Genomic DNA, 17,332 nt, shown 5'->3' on the forward strand with positions numbered 1-17,332 from the left:
TAAAGTACAATTTAGCCATAATACTGTTATATTTAATTAATACTTCTTATACATCCAGTTAAAGTTTCCCTCAATCTTTTGGCCAGTAATCAATTTTTCTAATTTCCCAGGAAAAGGACATTGCTGGTTATGTGTAAGATATCCAATTCTTTATACATATAGCTCTTACCTTATTGCCTTTTATTCCATCACAAAAGCACTGGTTTTTGCTGTTGCAGATACAGTTCTAAAAAAGAAAACACAATAGTTGCCACTCACATTCTCATTAAATATTTACAAACTAAACCAATTTTTCCTCATATCATATGGTTTGTTACCTTCCTTATAGGATGGCTTCCTATATCACTAAACCATGTTTTGCGCAACCCTTCTTTAATATGTGTCTGGATTTGCACACCATTTGTAATCATAAAATTGATATACCATAGTACAGGAAGGAAAAATGGGTACAGGTAAAGTTCATTTACAGGTAAACATTAATTATGTTCTTTAAAGATTTGTGAAAGTGGGGTGCTAGATTGGTGAAGACAACTAACCAGTTGAGATTTAGGAAAGAAAGTATTAACAAAAATCAAACTGCCATCATGCCTTTGTTTCTTGCTGGCTGATAAAAGTGAAAAATGGATAAGGGAACATAGCTATAAAATATAAGTTTTTCTTGTTTCATTTTTTATATCTATTTTCTCCACTTTTCCTCTTTTTTCTATTAAAGAAATAAAAAATGAAAAATTGCATCATATCAGAGTTACACATTTAGGACAACCCTGTATAGCAGCAAGGACACACATAAAACTTTAATGCTTTGCTGGAAACTAACTATCATTAAGATGTTGCAGCCCAGATAAGTCCCTCTCTGATGGTCTGCAGTTGAGCCTTGAATGGCTTAGAGTTTAACGCCTTCAACAACAGGTTATTAGAACATCTGATGGCCAATCTTTTGTTTGCTTGTTCATCTTGCTTAGCCATGATCATGGACTTCATCTTTACTTTGTTCTGCTAACCCAGGAGAGTTTTTGTTAAGCAAACAGAAGAAAACAGGTAAAGATGATCTGTTGCTTTCATGGAAACATCTACACCAGGGTATCAAACTCGCAACATCAGGTGACGTGTTGTGACATATCACGACTTTTTTTCCATTTCCGGCAATGGGGTGGGCACGGTTTCAGCATGATACATCTGGCCCGCAGGCCAGCTGTTTGACACACCTGACACAATTTTCTTAGCAGCAGCAGGTAATTGGTTTACCAACTGTATTTTTTCTAGAATTGTTTTTTATTACTCTTTAATGAAGTCTATAAGGGACGTGGTGGCTCAGTGGGTTAGGACGCTGAGCTTGTTGATCAGAAGGTTGGCAGTTTGGCGGGTCGAATCCCGAGTGCCGCGTAGCAGAGTGAGCGCCTGTTACTCGTCCCAGCTTCTGCCAACCTAGCAGTTCGAAACCACATAAAAATGCAAGTATAAAAATAGGGACCACTGCGGTGGGAAGGTAACAGCGTTCTGTGCGCCTTTGGCATCTAGTCATGCCGGCCACATGACCACGGAGACGTCCTCGGACAAGCGCTGGCTCTTCGGCTTTGAAACGGAGATGAGCACCGGCCCCTAGAGTCGGAAACGACTAGCATGCATGTGCGGGGGAACCTTTACCTTTACCTTTACCTTAATGAAGTCTAAAATCCTGGTATTCCCTGGAAATCTCCCAGCCAGGCCTGCCCTTGTTTAGCTTTCAGATCGAGTCAGGCAGCTGCTATCCACTGAGACAAGCAGAATGCAACAGAATTCTTCAATTCTGGTGCTTTCCAGTTATATTAAGCTAGGTTTAGCCAGCATGCTCCAACACATCAAAAGGGCAACAATCTAGAGAAGGCTGGCACCTTAGCAATATTGACAATACAGAAATAATTTATGCAAACAAAATGACTATAGTATTAGGAACATAGTCATTTGTTGAACTACTGAAGCTTCATGTTATTGGGCTAGCTAGGAGACATGTTTATAAACCTGCAAAATGTAATCAGTTGTCCAGTTCTCATCTTCAGTACTCTTTCTTTTCCCTCCCCACTTTTCATTTTAACAGACAACAGCAAAGATTGCTAACAACAGTTAGCCACCTAGTCAGACACAAACAGACAGGTCTGCTTTCCTGCCTTTCTGAAGATAGTTTGGACATGCTGAGAGAGAAATTGCAATTGCACATGACATAGTTTCCTAATACATTGATGATGAATTCCTCAAAAAGCATCTTGCATAGGGCTCACTCAACCTGCTTATTTAACTGATTTATTTCGAAAAAATTTTTGCAATGTTTTTGCCTAATATTGTCCAAGGTTGCTAACTAAAATAAAATACAAGGAAAATATAAATCAGATAATTGAATCAGTAAAACAAAATTCAGTCTGTGAAACAAAATTCACATTCAGATTTAAGTGCTTTTCATTCTTTGGCAAAATAAATTTGTTCTTGGCTTAGTCTAATATTTAGAGCTTGAAAGATAAAGGGCAGGTGTGCTGGACATGCTGACCCTGATTTCCTTGGAGGAAGAATGGGGGAGGGGAATGATAATAATTAAAATTATATCCCTCATATATTGCAGTTGTAATGAACCTTTTCAATGGCCCTTGGCTGTTAAAGGAGGGATAGGTATCCTATGGCCTTCCAGATTTTACTGTATTATAATTCCCAGCATCATTCTCCATTCGTTATGCTTCTGGGACATCTGTGACCTGAAATTTTGCACCTCCTAGACGCCACAACTTGCCCATCCCTGTGAGTCTAAAGAATTTGTGTCTGTGAGAAACAAATATTTTCTAAAGTACTTTTCATACTTCTTTTGATAAATTTGCCTTGAACGCCACTCAAGATAAGGTGTCACTTAACCCAACTGGCAGACAAAACAATCCTCTCAGCTAGGCATGTCTATACAAGTGATTTTCAGGCAGGCTGACTAATTAAACTTATTTTCACAAATTAAAAATTATAAAATTGATGCATTTCTAAAAAGATCTAGACATGGCTCAAAAGTGGTAATTGTAAATCAGTAGCTAGAATCATTCCAATGCTTTGTATTGAGCAGAGTAATCAGAGCAAAGGCATAGAGCCCGAGACGGTTCTTTTTCCTTCAGCCTGTTTAATAAGAATAGAAATGTTCCATAAGTTTCTTTAGCACTGATACTCTTTAAGGTCAGAGGTTCTTTTTCAGCATTTTACTATAGGCATGTATCAATCTGAATTTATATAGGACTATGCAAAGCATTTGAAAGTGGTGCTTCACAAAGCCTATTAGTGGAAGCAAAGCAGCCCTACTGAAAATGATTTAAATGTTCTCTGAAAGTTTCAAAGGCTGCCTTGAACCGTCAGCTCCTGGTTGTGCATACAAAGACAATTCTGAAGCTACTAATATAAAAGTCCTAATAACATTACCTTGAGATTCCTAGGGAACAGGGTAGGAGCTAAACATCTAATAAGTGTTTGCTTATTACAAAAGTAAGTTTGTCTTCTGCAGTTTGGAGAATGTTTGTGTTCCAGCAGAAACTACAGCTATGCAGGGGTAGTCAATTGACTTTGCAGCCAGAGTCTTGGTTCTGAGCATACCCTCAATCTGGCTAAGTTGTAAAAGGTAGCAACCCCATCACATTCACTTTTAGCAAGAGTAGGATTACAAATGAGGACAATTTCCCCTCATATTATCCATAATGGGGGGAAACATGCATTTCTTGTCTTTTTATTACAACCCAACAAAATTGGCTGAAAGGTTAAAACACATGGAGAAAGTGTGTCAAACCTGCAGGACTTCCAAGTCTTTAAAGTATGTGTGCCATCAAGTTCATTTTTTTACACCTGGCAAACTGCCTGGACTGGTTGCTGCAGTTTTCTTGGCAAGGTTTTTCAGAAGTAGATTGCCATTAATTGCTTCTGAGACTAAGAGACAGTAACTGGCTAAGATCATTCAGCTAGCTTCATGCCTAAGGTAGGACTAGAACTCAGTCACCCAGTTTCTAGGTTGGTGCCTTAAACACTACCATACTGGCTCTTTGTTCTTTAAAGTGCGCATAACGTTTTCTTTGCTTTTTATTAGAATAAAATTAGGTTTACAGGAAAACTAGATAACTATTAAGAGATGCATGCAAAATTTAATAGATTTAGTGCAGGCATTATGTACCACCCTCTAATTTCCAATGTTTAATAGATTTAGTGCAGGGATTATCTACCACTCTCTAATTGCCAATGTTATAAAAATGTCATAATGTTTTGCTTTGAGACAGAAGCAGTTAAATTTGGCATGAAAATGGACTCCATAGGTGAAAGGAATTTGTGCCAGATTTTAGGTAGATACATCAGTGGATTTTTGTGCAACAGAAGGGGTGATATAAAGTCAAAATTATGGACACAATGCTATTTTATTTTAATTCTATAGATAGGTGATGGAAACAATAAGAATAAAAAAAATAATTCTCTACCACTCAAAGACCAAAAAATGTTAGTGTAATCACAAGGATCATTTTGAATTGTGGATGGATCAGTATTTTATATTCATCCAAGATGTTCAATCATGCACACACAGACACTTTTCATCTATGGCATATTGTAGTTGAGTCTTGTGAATTTGGAAACAGGGTGTTCACTGATTGGGTTATTTCTCCTGTAATTAAGATCCACCATGGAACTTCTCAAGGACTTGTCATATTTAATATTTAATTGAGGTTGAAATCTTTGGCACATTTCAGAAGAAAATCCAGTGATATTAACAATATTCAAGTGGCAGATAATGAATATACTTTTAAATACTTTTTATTAAAGTATTAGGCCTTCAACTGTAGGAAAAGTAGAATATTTTTTCTTTATTTTTAATAATAATAATAATAATAATAATAATAATAATAATAATAATAATAATAATAATATTTATTTATTAATTTAATTTGTATACCGCCCTTCTCCCGAAGGACTCAGGGCGGTGAACAGGGCTGCTGCTGCTGATGATGATGATGATATGATGATGATGATGATGATGATGGAAGGTACCTTGGAGGTCATCTAGTCCAACCCCCTGCTCAGGCAGGAAACCCTATACCATTTCAGACAAATGGCTGTCCAGTCTCTTCTTAAAAACCTCCAGTGTTGGAGCATTCACAGCTTCTGGAGGCAGGTTGTTCCACTGATTAATTGTTCTGTCTGAATTAATTGTTTTGTCTGAACTATGTTGAGAAGTTTATTTATTTTATCACTTTAGATTTTAAAAATATTATTTTAAGGGATTTTGAAATAAGGATAGGCAAGAGTCACCACTGTGCTTTGTATGAATTAAACATTTCCACAAATGGTCCCTTTTTGCTTTGGGCTCAGGATTTGTGCTGCAGTGGCTTATGGCTTACTAAAGTCTTCAGTAAATATAATCTAGCAAAAAATGAGAAGAGGCTACTGAATTTTTCACAGTTCAACTTTCCATTTTACATGTGGTTTGATTTTTTTCCTCATCTCCTTGTTTCGAAGGTAAACTTCATGAACCAGTTTTGGCAGCTAGAAATACACATATTCTGTAATCAGATCACTTTGAACTACATACCTGCCAAAAACCTGTAGTTCCCAGGTTTTTTCCTTAATCAGCAGGATATCTTGGACTATTTGAATAAGGTAGATTCTCGGTTTCAAGGAACTGTCTTAATACTTTCTGTGTCCTCATGAATAAAAGATTCAGTAAGGCATAATCACGATCTTATAACTCATTAAAAAAACTGGATGGGTGGAGGGGGGATAATAAAGCAGGAATTATTTGGCTCTCTACTTTGATAGTATATTTTGTTGAAAACATAGATAACTTGGGATATACATTTAGTCATCAGTTAAATCAGTGTACATCTGCATATGAATGGAGCAATAATTTTGAAAGATTTTAATAAGACACTGCTCCAAAAACAGTTGTTGCACACATCAATTCATTCAGTTTTTTTTAATAGTTACATTACCCTTCTTTCTATTTAGCATTACAATATTATCTAGACTGCAAAATCTAGTTATTGGCTACATGGTCAGCAAAGACTTTGAATCCTCTGTATCTCTTTGTAAGCATTTAGTGGGCTTCTAAATTTTTTGAAGCATAGATACAGTCTTAAACAATGTTGTCTTCTATAGTCAGTAAAATGATATCCAAATAAGGCTTCAATCCAGAAACCAATTCAACTGCTTCAAAGAAATGTACTTTCAAAGAAGATTTTGCCATGGATAACTCCAGTTTTTTTTTTTGGAAAAAAAAACACATTTGCATGAAATTACATTCCACTGAAATCAGTACATAATGGTATTTTAACCGCAGGTTCCAGTGTGCTTCAAGACTCAATAGCCCACAAGATGGAACAAAAGAGCCTTCAGACAATACAATGAATAATAGCAATATATTTAAAGAATCAGCTCTGCAGATCATTGAATGAGGATATAAAGGAATCAAATGTTTAGGATATAAACATTTCCAATTAAAGTGTCATCTGAACCATAGTATGAAAATTTGTAGTGTTGAATACCAGAATTAGCAGATTTCAAGGCCTGATCACCACCTTTAAAGTCCCATATGTCTTGGAGCTTGATTATCTGCAAAACTGCTTATTCCAAGCAGAATCTGCTACCCAAGAACTACCTGCCTCCTTTTGATGTCTGACAGGAGGATATCCAGAGGTGATCATTTTTGACAACAGCTCCCCTATAGCTGAACACACTACTCTGGTTATAAGATCATATCCTCATTTCTGACATTTAGAAAACTGCAGAAAATTTGGCTATTCCAAAGACCATCTGTGATGCAGGAATGAGAGGCTGCACTTGTAACTAGTGCTATTAATACATTTATAAAACATATTTGTGGATTAGAATATTGATTTTGTATTTTGATGTTGTTTTGTAGTATTTATTGTCTTAAGACATATTCTGCATTGCTTTGACACAGCAGAAAAATACCTAAAAGACATATAAATCTACAAAATGATAGAGAATGATTTCCAAGCTATAAAAACTTTGTTCATACAACTTGCTAATCTGAAATCAAACAAATCTTATAAAACACAGCTGTTCATTAAGAAGAATTTCTATTATGACCCTTAAAGTGGACAAGAGTGAAAACTTTTCTCTCTGTTCCCAAAGCCTTGTGGCCAGCTAAATTCAAGCAATTGGCCTAGGAATGGTCTCAGCTGTGAGCATGGATATAAGACTTTGAGGCTAGGAGTCACCATTTAGGAAAAATAATACACACACACAGCAAGTTACAAACAGTCCATAGTGATTTTGGACAGGAATAAGCTGAACAAGTTTGCTAGAAGCATTTCAATGCCATGATTTAATGGCATTGAAATTATGTAATTATGTAATTTATTTGATTACATTAGCATTAGCAATGTCATCAGGAAATGAAACAAAGCCACAAAATTTGCTTTATTGAAAGAGAGAGAAATTATAAATTAATGACATTAACAGAAATGTTAGTCAACTAGACAACCTGTGTCCTGTGGAGTCATCCTTTGAGACAAAGATAGTGCAGTCTGATGTGACCAGATTGAACATTACATTTACTGAATTGTTTTGAGCAGGATTGACTTCTGATTTTTTGGTTGCTTCCCCATTAATTTTGCTTGTGAGAAGCTTGTAGGGAGCATTGGAAAGCACAATCATGTGACTATGGGGATGCTGCAGTGTCTATTGTTTTGCAAATAAAACTGGTCTGAAGTTCATGGAAATTTCAATTCCAGTCTGGTTTAATGAGTCCAGATTTTTTATGCATTCTTTAAGTTAGTGGATTTGAAAAATTGTATTAAAAAATTAGTATGCTATAGTATTTGGAGTAATTGGAGGCTTACAAACAAATACTTTCCTTTATCAGATAATTAGCAAATAGATAAACACAAGAGATTTGGTAATATATACATAAAGTTCTGTGAAAATATCTATTAATAAATGTTCAATTTCTTTTTGTTCCTGGTTTGTGGATGAATATGAAAAATGGACAGAGGATGCTATCTATTTAATACCCTTGCTTAATTTCCCCAATCTAATTGTTATTAATGTGTATTTCAAAAGCCCATTATCTCTTTTTTTTTTCAAGAATGGAAAGGCACCAGCTGGTGCTAGAAAAGGTCAGAACATAAAATTAACAAATGAGACTGTTTGTATGAGTTGATCACACTATAAAATATAATTAGCGGGCAGGCGTCTACTGACTGGGGCGTGTTGTCTAACCATATCAGTTAATTTCATAATGGCCTGTATTACTACCAGAGCATCCTTAGGGCCAAAGTGACAGCCATGATGGTGAAATCAAAATTCCATCTATTTTGTGTGACATGGATACCCAATTACTACTTTATTCCAAATTCAGATTCTAGTGTAGAGAAAGACCCAAAAGTACAGGGGGAGAATAGATAAAAATCTCTAGCTTATTGCTAAGCCTGCATTATCAAATGTTTGGGAAAAAGGAGAAGAACAAAAGGTAGAAACAACAGGTACTGCATAAAATGGAGGATGCCTACTCAACTTTGCCGCATAGAATAGACTGTAAAGAAATGATGTATAGAAAAGCTATATATCTAGAATATCTTAAACTTTCAAATGTTTAGATCTATTTTTACCTACAGTACATTATGAGAATGGAAAGTAATGGATTTCTCTTGTGCAATTTACAAGCACATAATTGGGAAACAGTAATATAAGGAGCACAATTTTAAATGTTCTGAAAACAAGCCTGATATTCAATCATTATCTTTTCAGATAATGCAGAATCATTTACAGTATTTCAAGAAGCTGAATATTGTTTGCAAGAAGAGTAATAGAAACCTTTTTGTAACTGTTCAATTTTCATGCCAGGTGAATTTAATCTTAAACCCAGGAACCTCAGATTTCCCTTGTGGGGATTATCAGTCCCTTAAAAAGAAGCTATGGACAATACTGGCCCTAAAGTATAAATGGTGGATATAGTTATTCTCCAAAAATGACTGGTGTAATTTTCTCCCATATTATAAGGGCTCTAAAGAATAAGGTGTGATAAGCCTTTACACAAGCTCACACTACTTAAAAGAGAAGAAAGAACCACTTCTAGAAAACTTTAAAAGAAAGAAGGAAAAAGGAGAGGGCAGAAGAGGAGGCAGCTAGCCAGAGTCACCCATCTGCACAATGTCATAATGTCACATATTATTTAGATATCTGACAACAAAAGAATAATCTCTCCACTGCATGCCTCCTAGTTGCAAGTTGGTTACTGTACATCACATTCTAATTAGCTCCATAGAACAAGAACGCAAAGCCTACACAGACAGACAGACAGACAGACACACAGAGAGAGGGGTGGGAGAGGGAGAGGGAGGGAGAAAGAAAAAGAGAAAGAGGAAGAGAAATATGTGCAGGCTTATAGTCCATAATTTATGAACATGCGTAATTCTTTACCAAAAAAGTAAAGACACTTAGACACTTTAAGGGGAGACTAACACATAGAAGATGGCATTGCCAATAAGAAAAGACTGCTACTATATATTTCTTGCAGATGAGCAGAACAATCATTTAATGCAGGAAACAGTATAATCCTACAAACACTTTGCAATTCCATAATATCACTTATAATTACTACATTTGGGGGGCTCACTATTGAATAGATGTGTTTAGATATTGCCTAGGAACAAGCTACTGTTGAAAACAGGATGTTGGAGGCTATGATAAGGCCCTGAAGATACTTTTCTCTTCATACTTTCTTTCATGCATTACCACTAAATTCTAAGGTTGTAAATACTGTCATGATAAATTTCAGGACAAATAGCCTTATTTCTATGACAAATAACATCTGCTGCTTCCTTGGGGCTGTAGTGCCCGTGAACATTGGCTGAATATGTTAGATAAATGAAAGCTGAAGACCATTTTGAGTAAAAAGTTTGACTAGGCAGCAAATAATCTAAAATATTTAAACATCCGTGTTCAGGATGCAACAGCTGCCAAACTCCCTCAGTTTGGGAGGATGTTATTGCTTAGAGAAGAGAAACTGTGCTAAGATAATTGGTAAAAATGCAAATCATAGTTGTAAAATTCAAAACTGTTAGGGACCACCTATATTCCAGCATGGGAATGCTTTTGGTTTGGTTTGTTTATCAGATAATTATGTGGACTTATTACTAAACTGAAACAACATCACTGAAATTGAGATATTTAGAGATATGTGATTTCAGAACAATTTGCTATGAAAAATTGTACTTCACCAAACTTACATGATATTCTCTAGAGCAATTTGAGATTGGATCCACATACTATTCTAAATCATGATATCTTGTCTTATTTTAATTTAGTATACTTGCAAGAACTTTGCTAATTGTGCTTTGGTTGATAAAATATAGCTAAGATAAGCCTTGGCAATGTGATGGATGAATACACATTTTGGTACAGTGGTAAAGGTGCTGGCCTAGAAACCAGGAGAGTATGAGTTCTAGACTTCCCTTAGGTATGAAAATTAGCTGAGTGAGTTTGATATAGTCACTTTTCTCAACCCAATCCATCTCATAAGGTTGGGAAAAATAAGAGACAAAAATATTAGTCTGTCTGCTACCTTGAGATATCTAGATAAATGGAAAAGAGAGTGAGTGAGTGAAAGAGACAGAGAGAGAGAGAGAGAGAGAGAGAGAGAGAGAGAGAGAGAGAGAGAAAGAGAGAGAGAGAGAGAGAGAGAGAAGGAGAATAATAATAATAATATGATCTCAAGAAAAATGACCTTTGTCATCCAAGTACTTATTACCTCTGGGAAAAGATAAAGTTACAGATATCTTTCTATAAAATAATTGATCTCTTCTTTTATTAAATATTTTTTCCTAAAAGGCTTTTTTCCCCCTATAAAATTTGTTCATCAATTCTAAAGAGTCACCAAACATATTCACATGTGTCTTTGGATGTTTTTAATCTCTTTATCACTGGTAGTCACAGAACAACTCTTCTAGAACTCTGTATTCTGTTCTGTCCAGAGAAGGTTGTGCAAATGAGAGTATCAGGGATCATTGTTCTGTCTATAATTTTTTGGGGCAAATAGGTAATACTTTCCAAGAGGAAGAAAATAAAAATGATGCTTTGGGCTTCTCGTCTGGCTTTTTGAAAACTATCTACTATATTGTAGGTTGCCCTTCGGTTTTTCCCAGGTTTGCCTGCACAATGCGATTCATATGACAGCAAAAGACAGGTGCGCCAAAGCAAGACACCTCCAGAAAAGACAGTTCTTATTGAACGAAGCAGGTCACATATTATCAAAAGGCAAAAAAGGAAACGGCAACTGACCTGAGAGGATAAGAATTTTAGGAAGTCATCAATGCAGAAAGCAAAAAAGTCTCTCTCGACCTAGTGTGATCTCCTCAAAAGAAGTCTTTCCTGCCTCTGAGACTTGGGACAAAAGGTTTTTCAGGCAAAGCCAGGAAGTGCCATCTCTTTCTTTTCTCCCTACTTTCAGGTAAAATGTTTCAAACTCACGGTTAATAGTGTCTAATGAATTGTACCCACTGTTATCTAATGGAAAAGCAGGGTAGAAACGCTCCAAATAAGCGGGGTGGGGGGTGGGGTGGGGGGGTCGGCAAAGCCGCTCTGACATTTCTTTTAGCTAAAGCCACTGGAGTCCTGCTGAAAGAAGCAGTGTCCAGGCGGGGATGGCGGTGGGGGCGGGGGCTGCGGGGTGGGCTATGGGCTACCCCAGCGTTTCCCAACCTTAGGAACTTGAAGATGCGTGGACTTCAACTCCCAGAATTCCCCAGCCAGCTATGCTGGCTGGGGAATTCTGGGAGTTGAAGTCCACGCATCTTCAAGTTCCTAAGGTTGGGAAACGCTGGGCTACCCTCCCTCGGGTTACTCCACAGGCAGAAAGCCGCCTTAGCCCCGTCAGCATCGGACTACACTCACCTTCGCGGCAACAGCAGTAGGAAAGCCGTCCTGCTCCCGGCCACCCAAAGCCAGCATGCAAAGGAAGGCCAGCCCCAAGTGCCAAGTTTGGCGGCGCACGAGCCTCTTCATGTCTCGCGGCGCGCCTGCCTGCCCTTCCTCTCCAGTGTCACAGGTCTGCGGTCCCCAACTTCGCCTCTGTCCGGATGTCACTCACCCCGCCACCACCACCCCCCCGGCACATCCACGGACCGTCCAGGGAAAGCTCCACCTCTCCCCGGGGTGGCGGGAGGAGGGCAGACAAGCGTGGAAACGGCAGAACTTTGCCCTAGAGGAGGAAACACGGACGGAGGAGCAGCCGGGCGGGAGCCGAGGGCAGGAGCTTCAGGGGCTGGTCTGTCTCCTAGAAGTCAGGTACGCCTGTCGGAGGAGCGTGGCGGGGAAAGGAAGGTGGGGTGGGGGGTGGGTGGGCGGGAGAGAAAAGTTTCCCTCCCGAGCCAAGTATCCGATGTGTGGGGGCCCAAACTCTCAGAATACAATGCGGTGCAGGGGTCAACGCTCCACCACATCTGGATTGCCTGCTCGGAAAGGCTGCGCTCTGAGGAAGGGAGCGCGGGGTCTTTGCCTGCCGCTGCTAGGTTGAAGGGCTGTATCCCACCTGCCTTCGAGTTGGCAGAAAAGTCTGCAGGATGACATTTGCTCTTCCGTGGGGAATCCCTCTCCTGCCTCTCTAGGGCCTCTCTTCTCAATTACTCCGGGGTCGTTTGGCTCTTCCTTCAAGGTAATGAGTGACAAAGCCTAACAAACGATTCACCTCCTGATATTTGCCCTTGGAATAGGTTGGAATACAAGCGGAAATGCTTCTTTTAATGCTGGTGCAGCTAAGGGCAACTTAAGATGAGTCGGTATCTCATTGCATGATATGGCAACAATGCTATAGGGACTTGGCAGGGCAGGGCTGGGCATACTTGGGGAAAATCTTTCTAGTAGATACAAATTGAAATAGTGGCCAGATATCCTGAGAGAAGAGGGTGGTGCTCCGTAACTTTAACCTGTTTGGATCAAACCTGAAATATCTTGAGATTTATTCCCTCTGGATTGGGATGGGTAGCACAGCCCAAAGCTGCTAGCTAACCATTTAAACATGTGCCTTTCTTGCTGAACCCTGCGTATGCCTGGGAGAACAGCTACTAAGCTTGTTGGTGTGTGATTTGCCATCATTTTTCAACCATCTGGGTCAGGGGCAACTCTGAGAATAAAAAAAAGGGGACTTTTAGGCTTCATTTTGGCCATTTCTTTATACCAGGCCGTAGTACATCCCCAATTGGATTTTTGTTGTTATATCAATTAGAAGGTTCTGAATCTCTTTGCTACTGTTCAGTTTTTTGTAGTCCAGGTACCTTTGGTTTGGAATAAAGAAACTGTTGTTTAGCTATATCTTCAGGGGAAATTCCTGGGAACTTTGGATTTCAGAATTTTAGTTAATAGGAGGACTATGCAAATTTTAAAAATCAGCAGGAATCATTAGGAAACAGTGCTTTCAATTTAACATGAGTTTAGTTCTTCACTGCTATTTCTTCAAACAGCTTGTCTTTTTTACCCCCAGATTTTTGAAAAAATAAATAAAAAAAGACAGTGTGACTCTTGAAATAGCTGCAGCTTGTTGTGATAGCCAGAGAAGGAGCAGGGATGTGCTGTGGTTGCACAATTCTGAAGTACTCCTTCCAAATTATTTTAAAAGAATGCACAGCCCTGCTTAACAGTTTGTCTGCTTAACAAACAGATAAGTACAGTATCAAAGCCCTGAATTAGATAAGCTAACAATCTCATTAAATATAAGGGTTACCTTGTCTGGAATGCAAAAATCTGGATGACCACTAGATGAGGGCAAAATTTAGACTTTTCTGTTTCTTTCTTTCTCCTTTCTTTTTGTGAAAGTCCAGATTTTTGCACTTTAAGTCTGATCATGTGTAAAATTGCTATTTCATGGCAATTTAAAAAAATCACATTAGGGCTCACATCCAAAGCTGTGAGGACAGGATTTGTTACAGAAATATTTGGACATTATTTTTTTCCACCCATTAAGGCAAATTGGTTTTACTATAGACAGGATAGAAATGGCAGTTTATTTAATATATGTGGTGTACATAATTTATGTTAATACATGTAAAATAAAAGGTTTTGGCCTTGAGTTACCCTGTTATTTCCTCATAGCAGATTGATTTATAACAACAGGTGCAGTAAGATGATTCTGTTACCTTGTCTGTGAGACTTTCTACATTGACTGATCCAAGAAAAGATGGTGTTACTTCCGGAAAACCAGCCTTGAAAACGAATTTGGAATGTTACTTCCATGTTCCTTCCAACACTGTCCTTTATAAGGTTTTCAGGATTTCCCTTTCACCACCCCTCATTTTTTATTTATTATTAAGACTATAAAATAGTATTGACTGAGAAGGTATTTTTAATACTCAAAGATTGTCAAGGTAGCATAGAAGCTTAACCACACTGAAACTGAATAGGCTTAAAATGGATTTTTCAGGTATTATGTGACACACTGAACGGCATCAGAGTTAATTATTATAGATGCTGTCTATGCTTCATCAAGGTAATGCCCTTTCTGGAAAAAAGCAAATAATATTTTCAAGACACATTCAGTTTGTTTGGCAGACTTTGATATGGTTTAGATACTGTGTGAAACCATGGCTCTGAGATATTCTCACATTACCTGTGAGAAAATGAGTACTCATACTTTGCATAATGGCTAAACCAGGCTAACATGCTAAGTTACAGGTGATAAAAGCATGTTATGGTTTAATTCAATGTATGATATGAATGAAGACATGTCCTTATGCTAACTTGTTAAAGGTAATCATTTGGAATCATCCTAGAATCATTTTTGAATCTCGGCTATTCAGACTCTAAACAAAAATAAGACAATCTTTTTTTGGCCTTATTCTAAACCTTTTTTGCAACTATTTCTCCATGCTTGTTATGTTACCCTCAAATATCTCTTTGGAAAAGAATTGTGATATGAAAGGAATTTATTATTCAAAGGGAAATCAAAACTCTTACTAGGTGTGCCAGAGTTAGTATTTAGCTATTTTTAAGGTAACTATGTAATTAGAAAACAATGCCAAAACAAATTAGCTTTACATTTGCCTCAATATTTCTACTTGAATTAAAATGGTTTTCTAAGGACTGGGGTTCTAGAAAGAGATCTTCCAAGCACTTATAAGAATTCTCTTGGTTCTTTTTTAAAAAATAAAAATAAAGAGACATCTTGGGCACCAAAAACTTCTTAGTCATTTTCAAAATAAACATTTTGGTACTAAATTGCTCATTCTCATAAATAAAGTTATTTGAATTGCACTGCTCTGGAATAAACAACTGAATGAGGCCTAGGGTCAGATTCTTTGAGGGTTTCTTCAATAGAGCATAGCTAAACCCCAAGCAGAATAACTGAAATAAAGACACATTTGCAGAGGCCTGTAAATAATTCTGCCATGGATAATAGGAGCATTTCCAGCTGTCTGAAGTGTCTAATATTTACAATGATTTTTTGGCATGCATGTTTAAAAATAACTTGAGAATTATTGTGTATGTTGTTATGTTTTTTGATTTTGAAAACAAAGTTACATGAGGGAATCTTGGTGTGAGTGTGTGTTTGTGTGTGTGTAAATGAAAGCAATTATTTACAGACTTTTGTTCTGTGACACTAGAAAAGTAAGTCAATGGATATTTACATTTACATATTTCACTCCAGAAGAGTGCTAATATTTCCAAAATATCTCAACTTAAATGTAAAGTTAAAAATATTTGTGCATAAAATTAAGGCTTGTCATATTTTCTTTCCTAGCAGATCACAAAGCCAAGAAGAATGTTGAATGTGGTTTTCATACCTGCAGTGGAATCAAGTCCTTGTTATTAAAAATTAAAATATTGAAGGCCTGGATTCAAATATATTAATATAAATTACATCCATAATGAATTGCTTATATTGGATTAAATTTATTACAGGTGCATGGTAAGTTTTTTCTTCTAGTTAAAGTAATAACTTTCACATTGGAAAGCAGAAGCAGACTTACTGTGCTGGTTTTTAATCTTATTGGTGCTACCTGAAATGTACTGTCTCTGGTATTTACCCATATATTTGCTAAATACTGGCAAAATTCAAATATAAGCACAAATATACACATTAATTTTGTTAGTTAAAGAAACAGAATTCTCTAATTTACCCATCTTTCCACTGAAGCTATAGCTCTTTCTATTCCTTAATTTCCTATATCCTTGTAAGTGAGAAAGGCTATCCATAAAAATTTTAAAGTGCCATGAACAGTGTGTTTGTGTTGAATGGTATGCTACAATGCAAAGGTAGGGAATCTGGTGCTCTCTGGTTCTCTCGAGAAGTGTTGGAGTTCATTTCCCATAATCTGTGGCCATTTGTATCCATCACTTGGTAGCGAAAAGCCCTATAAAAATGAAGAAAAGTAAAGTAAAGATAACACAGAGCGAAGGCTTTGCAGCATGCACAAAGAGAGGCATCCCTGTTTCAGGGAGAAGCATGAGGTGGGAAATTTCTATTCCATGACCAGAATGCTTGGTTTTCTTTTTCAGAGCCAAGTCTATAGTAACTGTAATTCAGTTAGTTATAGGAATTACCTGACAAAATAGTAAATAAGAGAAATAAAAAATTATATGATATTCCATTTTCTGCTCGCAAAACAGGATGGCAATTTTTTTTTAAAAAAAGACACTAGCCCCTTGTTTTCTTTTAGCTCCAACAGTCATGTAGGCTGGGTTCACTAACCTTAGTGAAACACTAACCGGCTAGCCATGATTTAAACTAGGACAATGTACAAAACGGTTCTGTATGGACAATGTGTTACAGAAATCTCAAACTGGGTCAACAATGGGATAACATAATGTACACAGTAAAGGCGAGCTCTCAATAACAGTGTGCCTATAAACTCCTTCATTATATAAAGCATGTGAAATAATCTATGGATTAGGGCAAAGATTGTCATTATGGCTACTGCACTGCATGATAATTATCTCACACTTGGACTTTATTAAAGGAAGGTAGTACAGGTAGTCCTCTACTTACAATCATTTGTTTAGTGACTGTTCAAAGTTATATTAGTGTTGGAAAAAGTGACCTATGACCATTGCAGCATCCCTATGATCATGGGACGAAAATTTGGATGCTTGGCAACTGGCTGATATTTATGACCGTTGCAGTGTCCCAAGGTCATCTGATCACCTTTTGCAAACTTCTGACAAGCAAAGTCAATGGAGAAGCCAGATTCACCCAACAACTATGTTACTAACTTAACAACTGCAGTGATTCACTTAATAACTGTGGCAACAAAGGTTGTAAAATGGGGTACTAGCAATTGCGCTTAGACTTATATACTGCTTCATAGTGCTTTACAGCCCTCTCTAAGCGGTTTACAGAGACAGCATA

General features: G+C 37.3%; 2 protein-coding genes across 2 annotated transcripts in view; one reads left to right on the plus strand and one right to left on the minus strand.

Moving 5' to 3' along the window:
• COL4A3 (collagen type IV alpha 3 chain) overlaps positions 1-13,833 on the minus strand; it is a gene marked incomplete at both ends in the record, with an annotated part of 69,962 nt that extends 56,129 nt beyond the window's left edge. Inside the window, 4 exons of the mRNA XM_081328537.1 lie at positions 170-226; positions 11,887-12,042; positions 13,169-13,265; positions 13,712-13,833. Of these exons, the coding sequence (XP_081184663.1) occupies positions 170-226; positions 11,887-12,042; positions 13,169-13,265; positions 13,712-13,833 (432 nt within the window). The remainder of the gene's footprint in view (positions 1-169; positions 227-11,886; positions 12,043-13,168; positions 13,266-13,711) is intronic.
• A 734-nt stretch (positions 13,834-14,567) lies between these two features.
• Positions 14,568-17,332, plus strand: part of COL4A4 (collagen type IV alpha 4 chain) — a gene marked incomplete at its 5' end in the record, with an annotated part of 76,926 nt that continues 74,161 nt past the window's right edge. The window contains 2 exons of the mRNA XM_081328538.1: positions 14,568-14,595; positions 15,886-15,892. Coding sequence (XP_081184664.1) covers positions 14,568-14,595; positions 15,886-15,892 — 35 coding nt within the window. The remainder of the gene's footprint in view (positions 14,596-15,885; positions 15,893-17,332) is intronic.

The sequence above is a fragment of the Vipera berus genome, assembly GCF_964194415.1.
Source record: "Vipera berus genome assembly, chromosome: 5".
NCBI lineage: Eukaryota > Metazoa > Chordata > Lepidosauria > Squamata > Viperidae > Vipera > Vipera berus.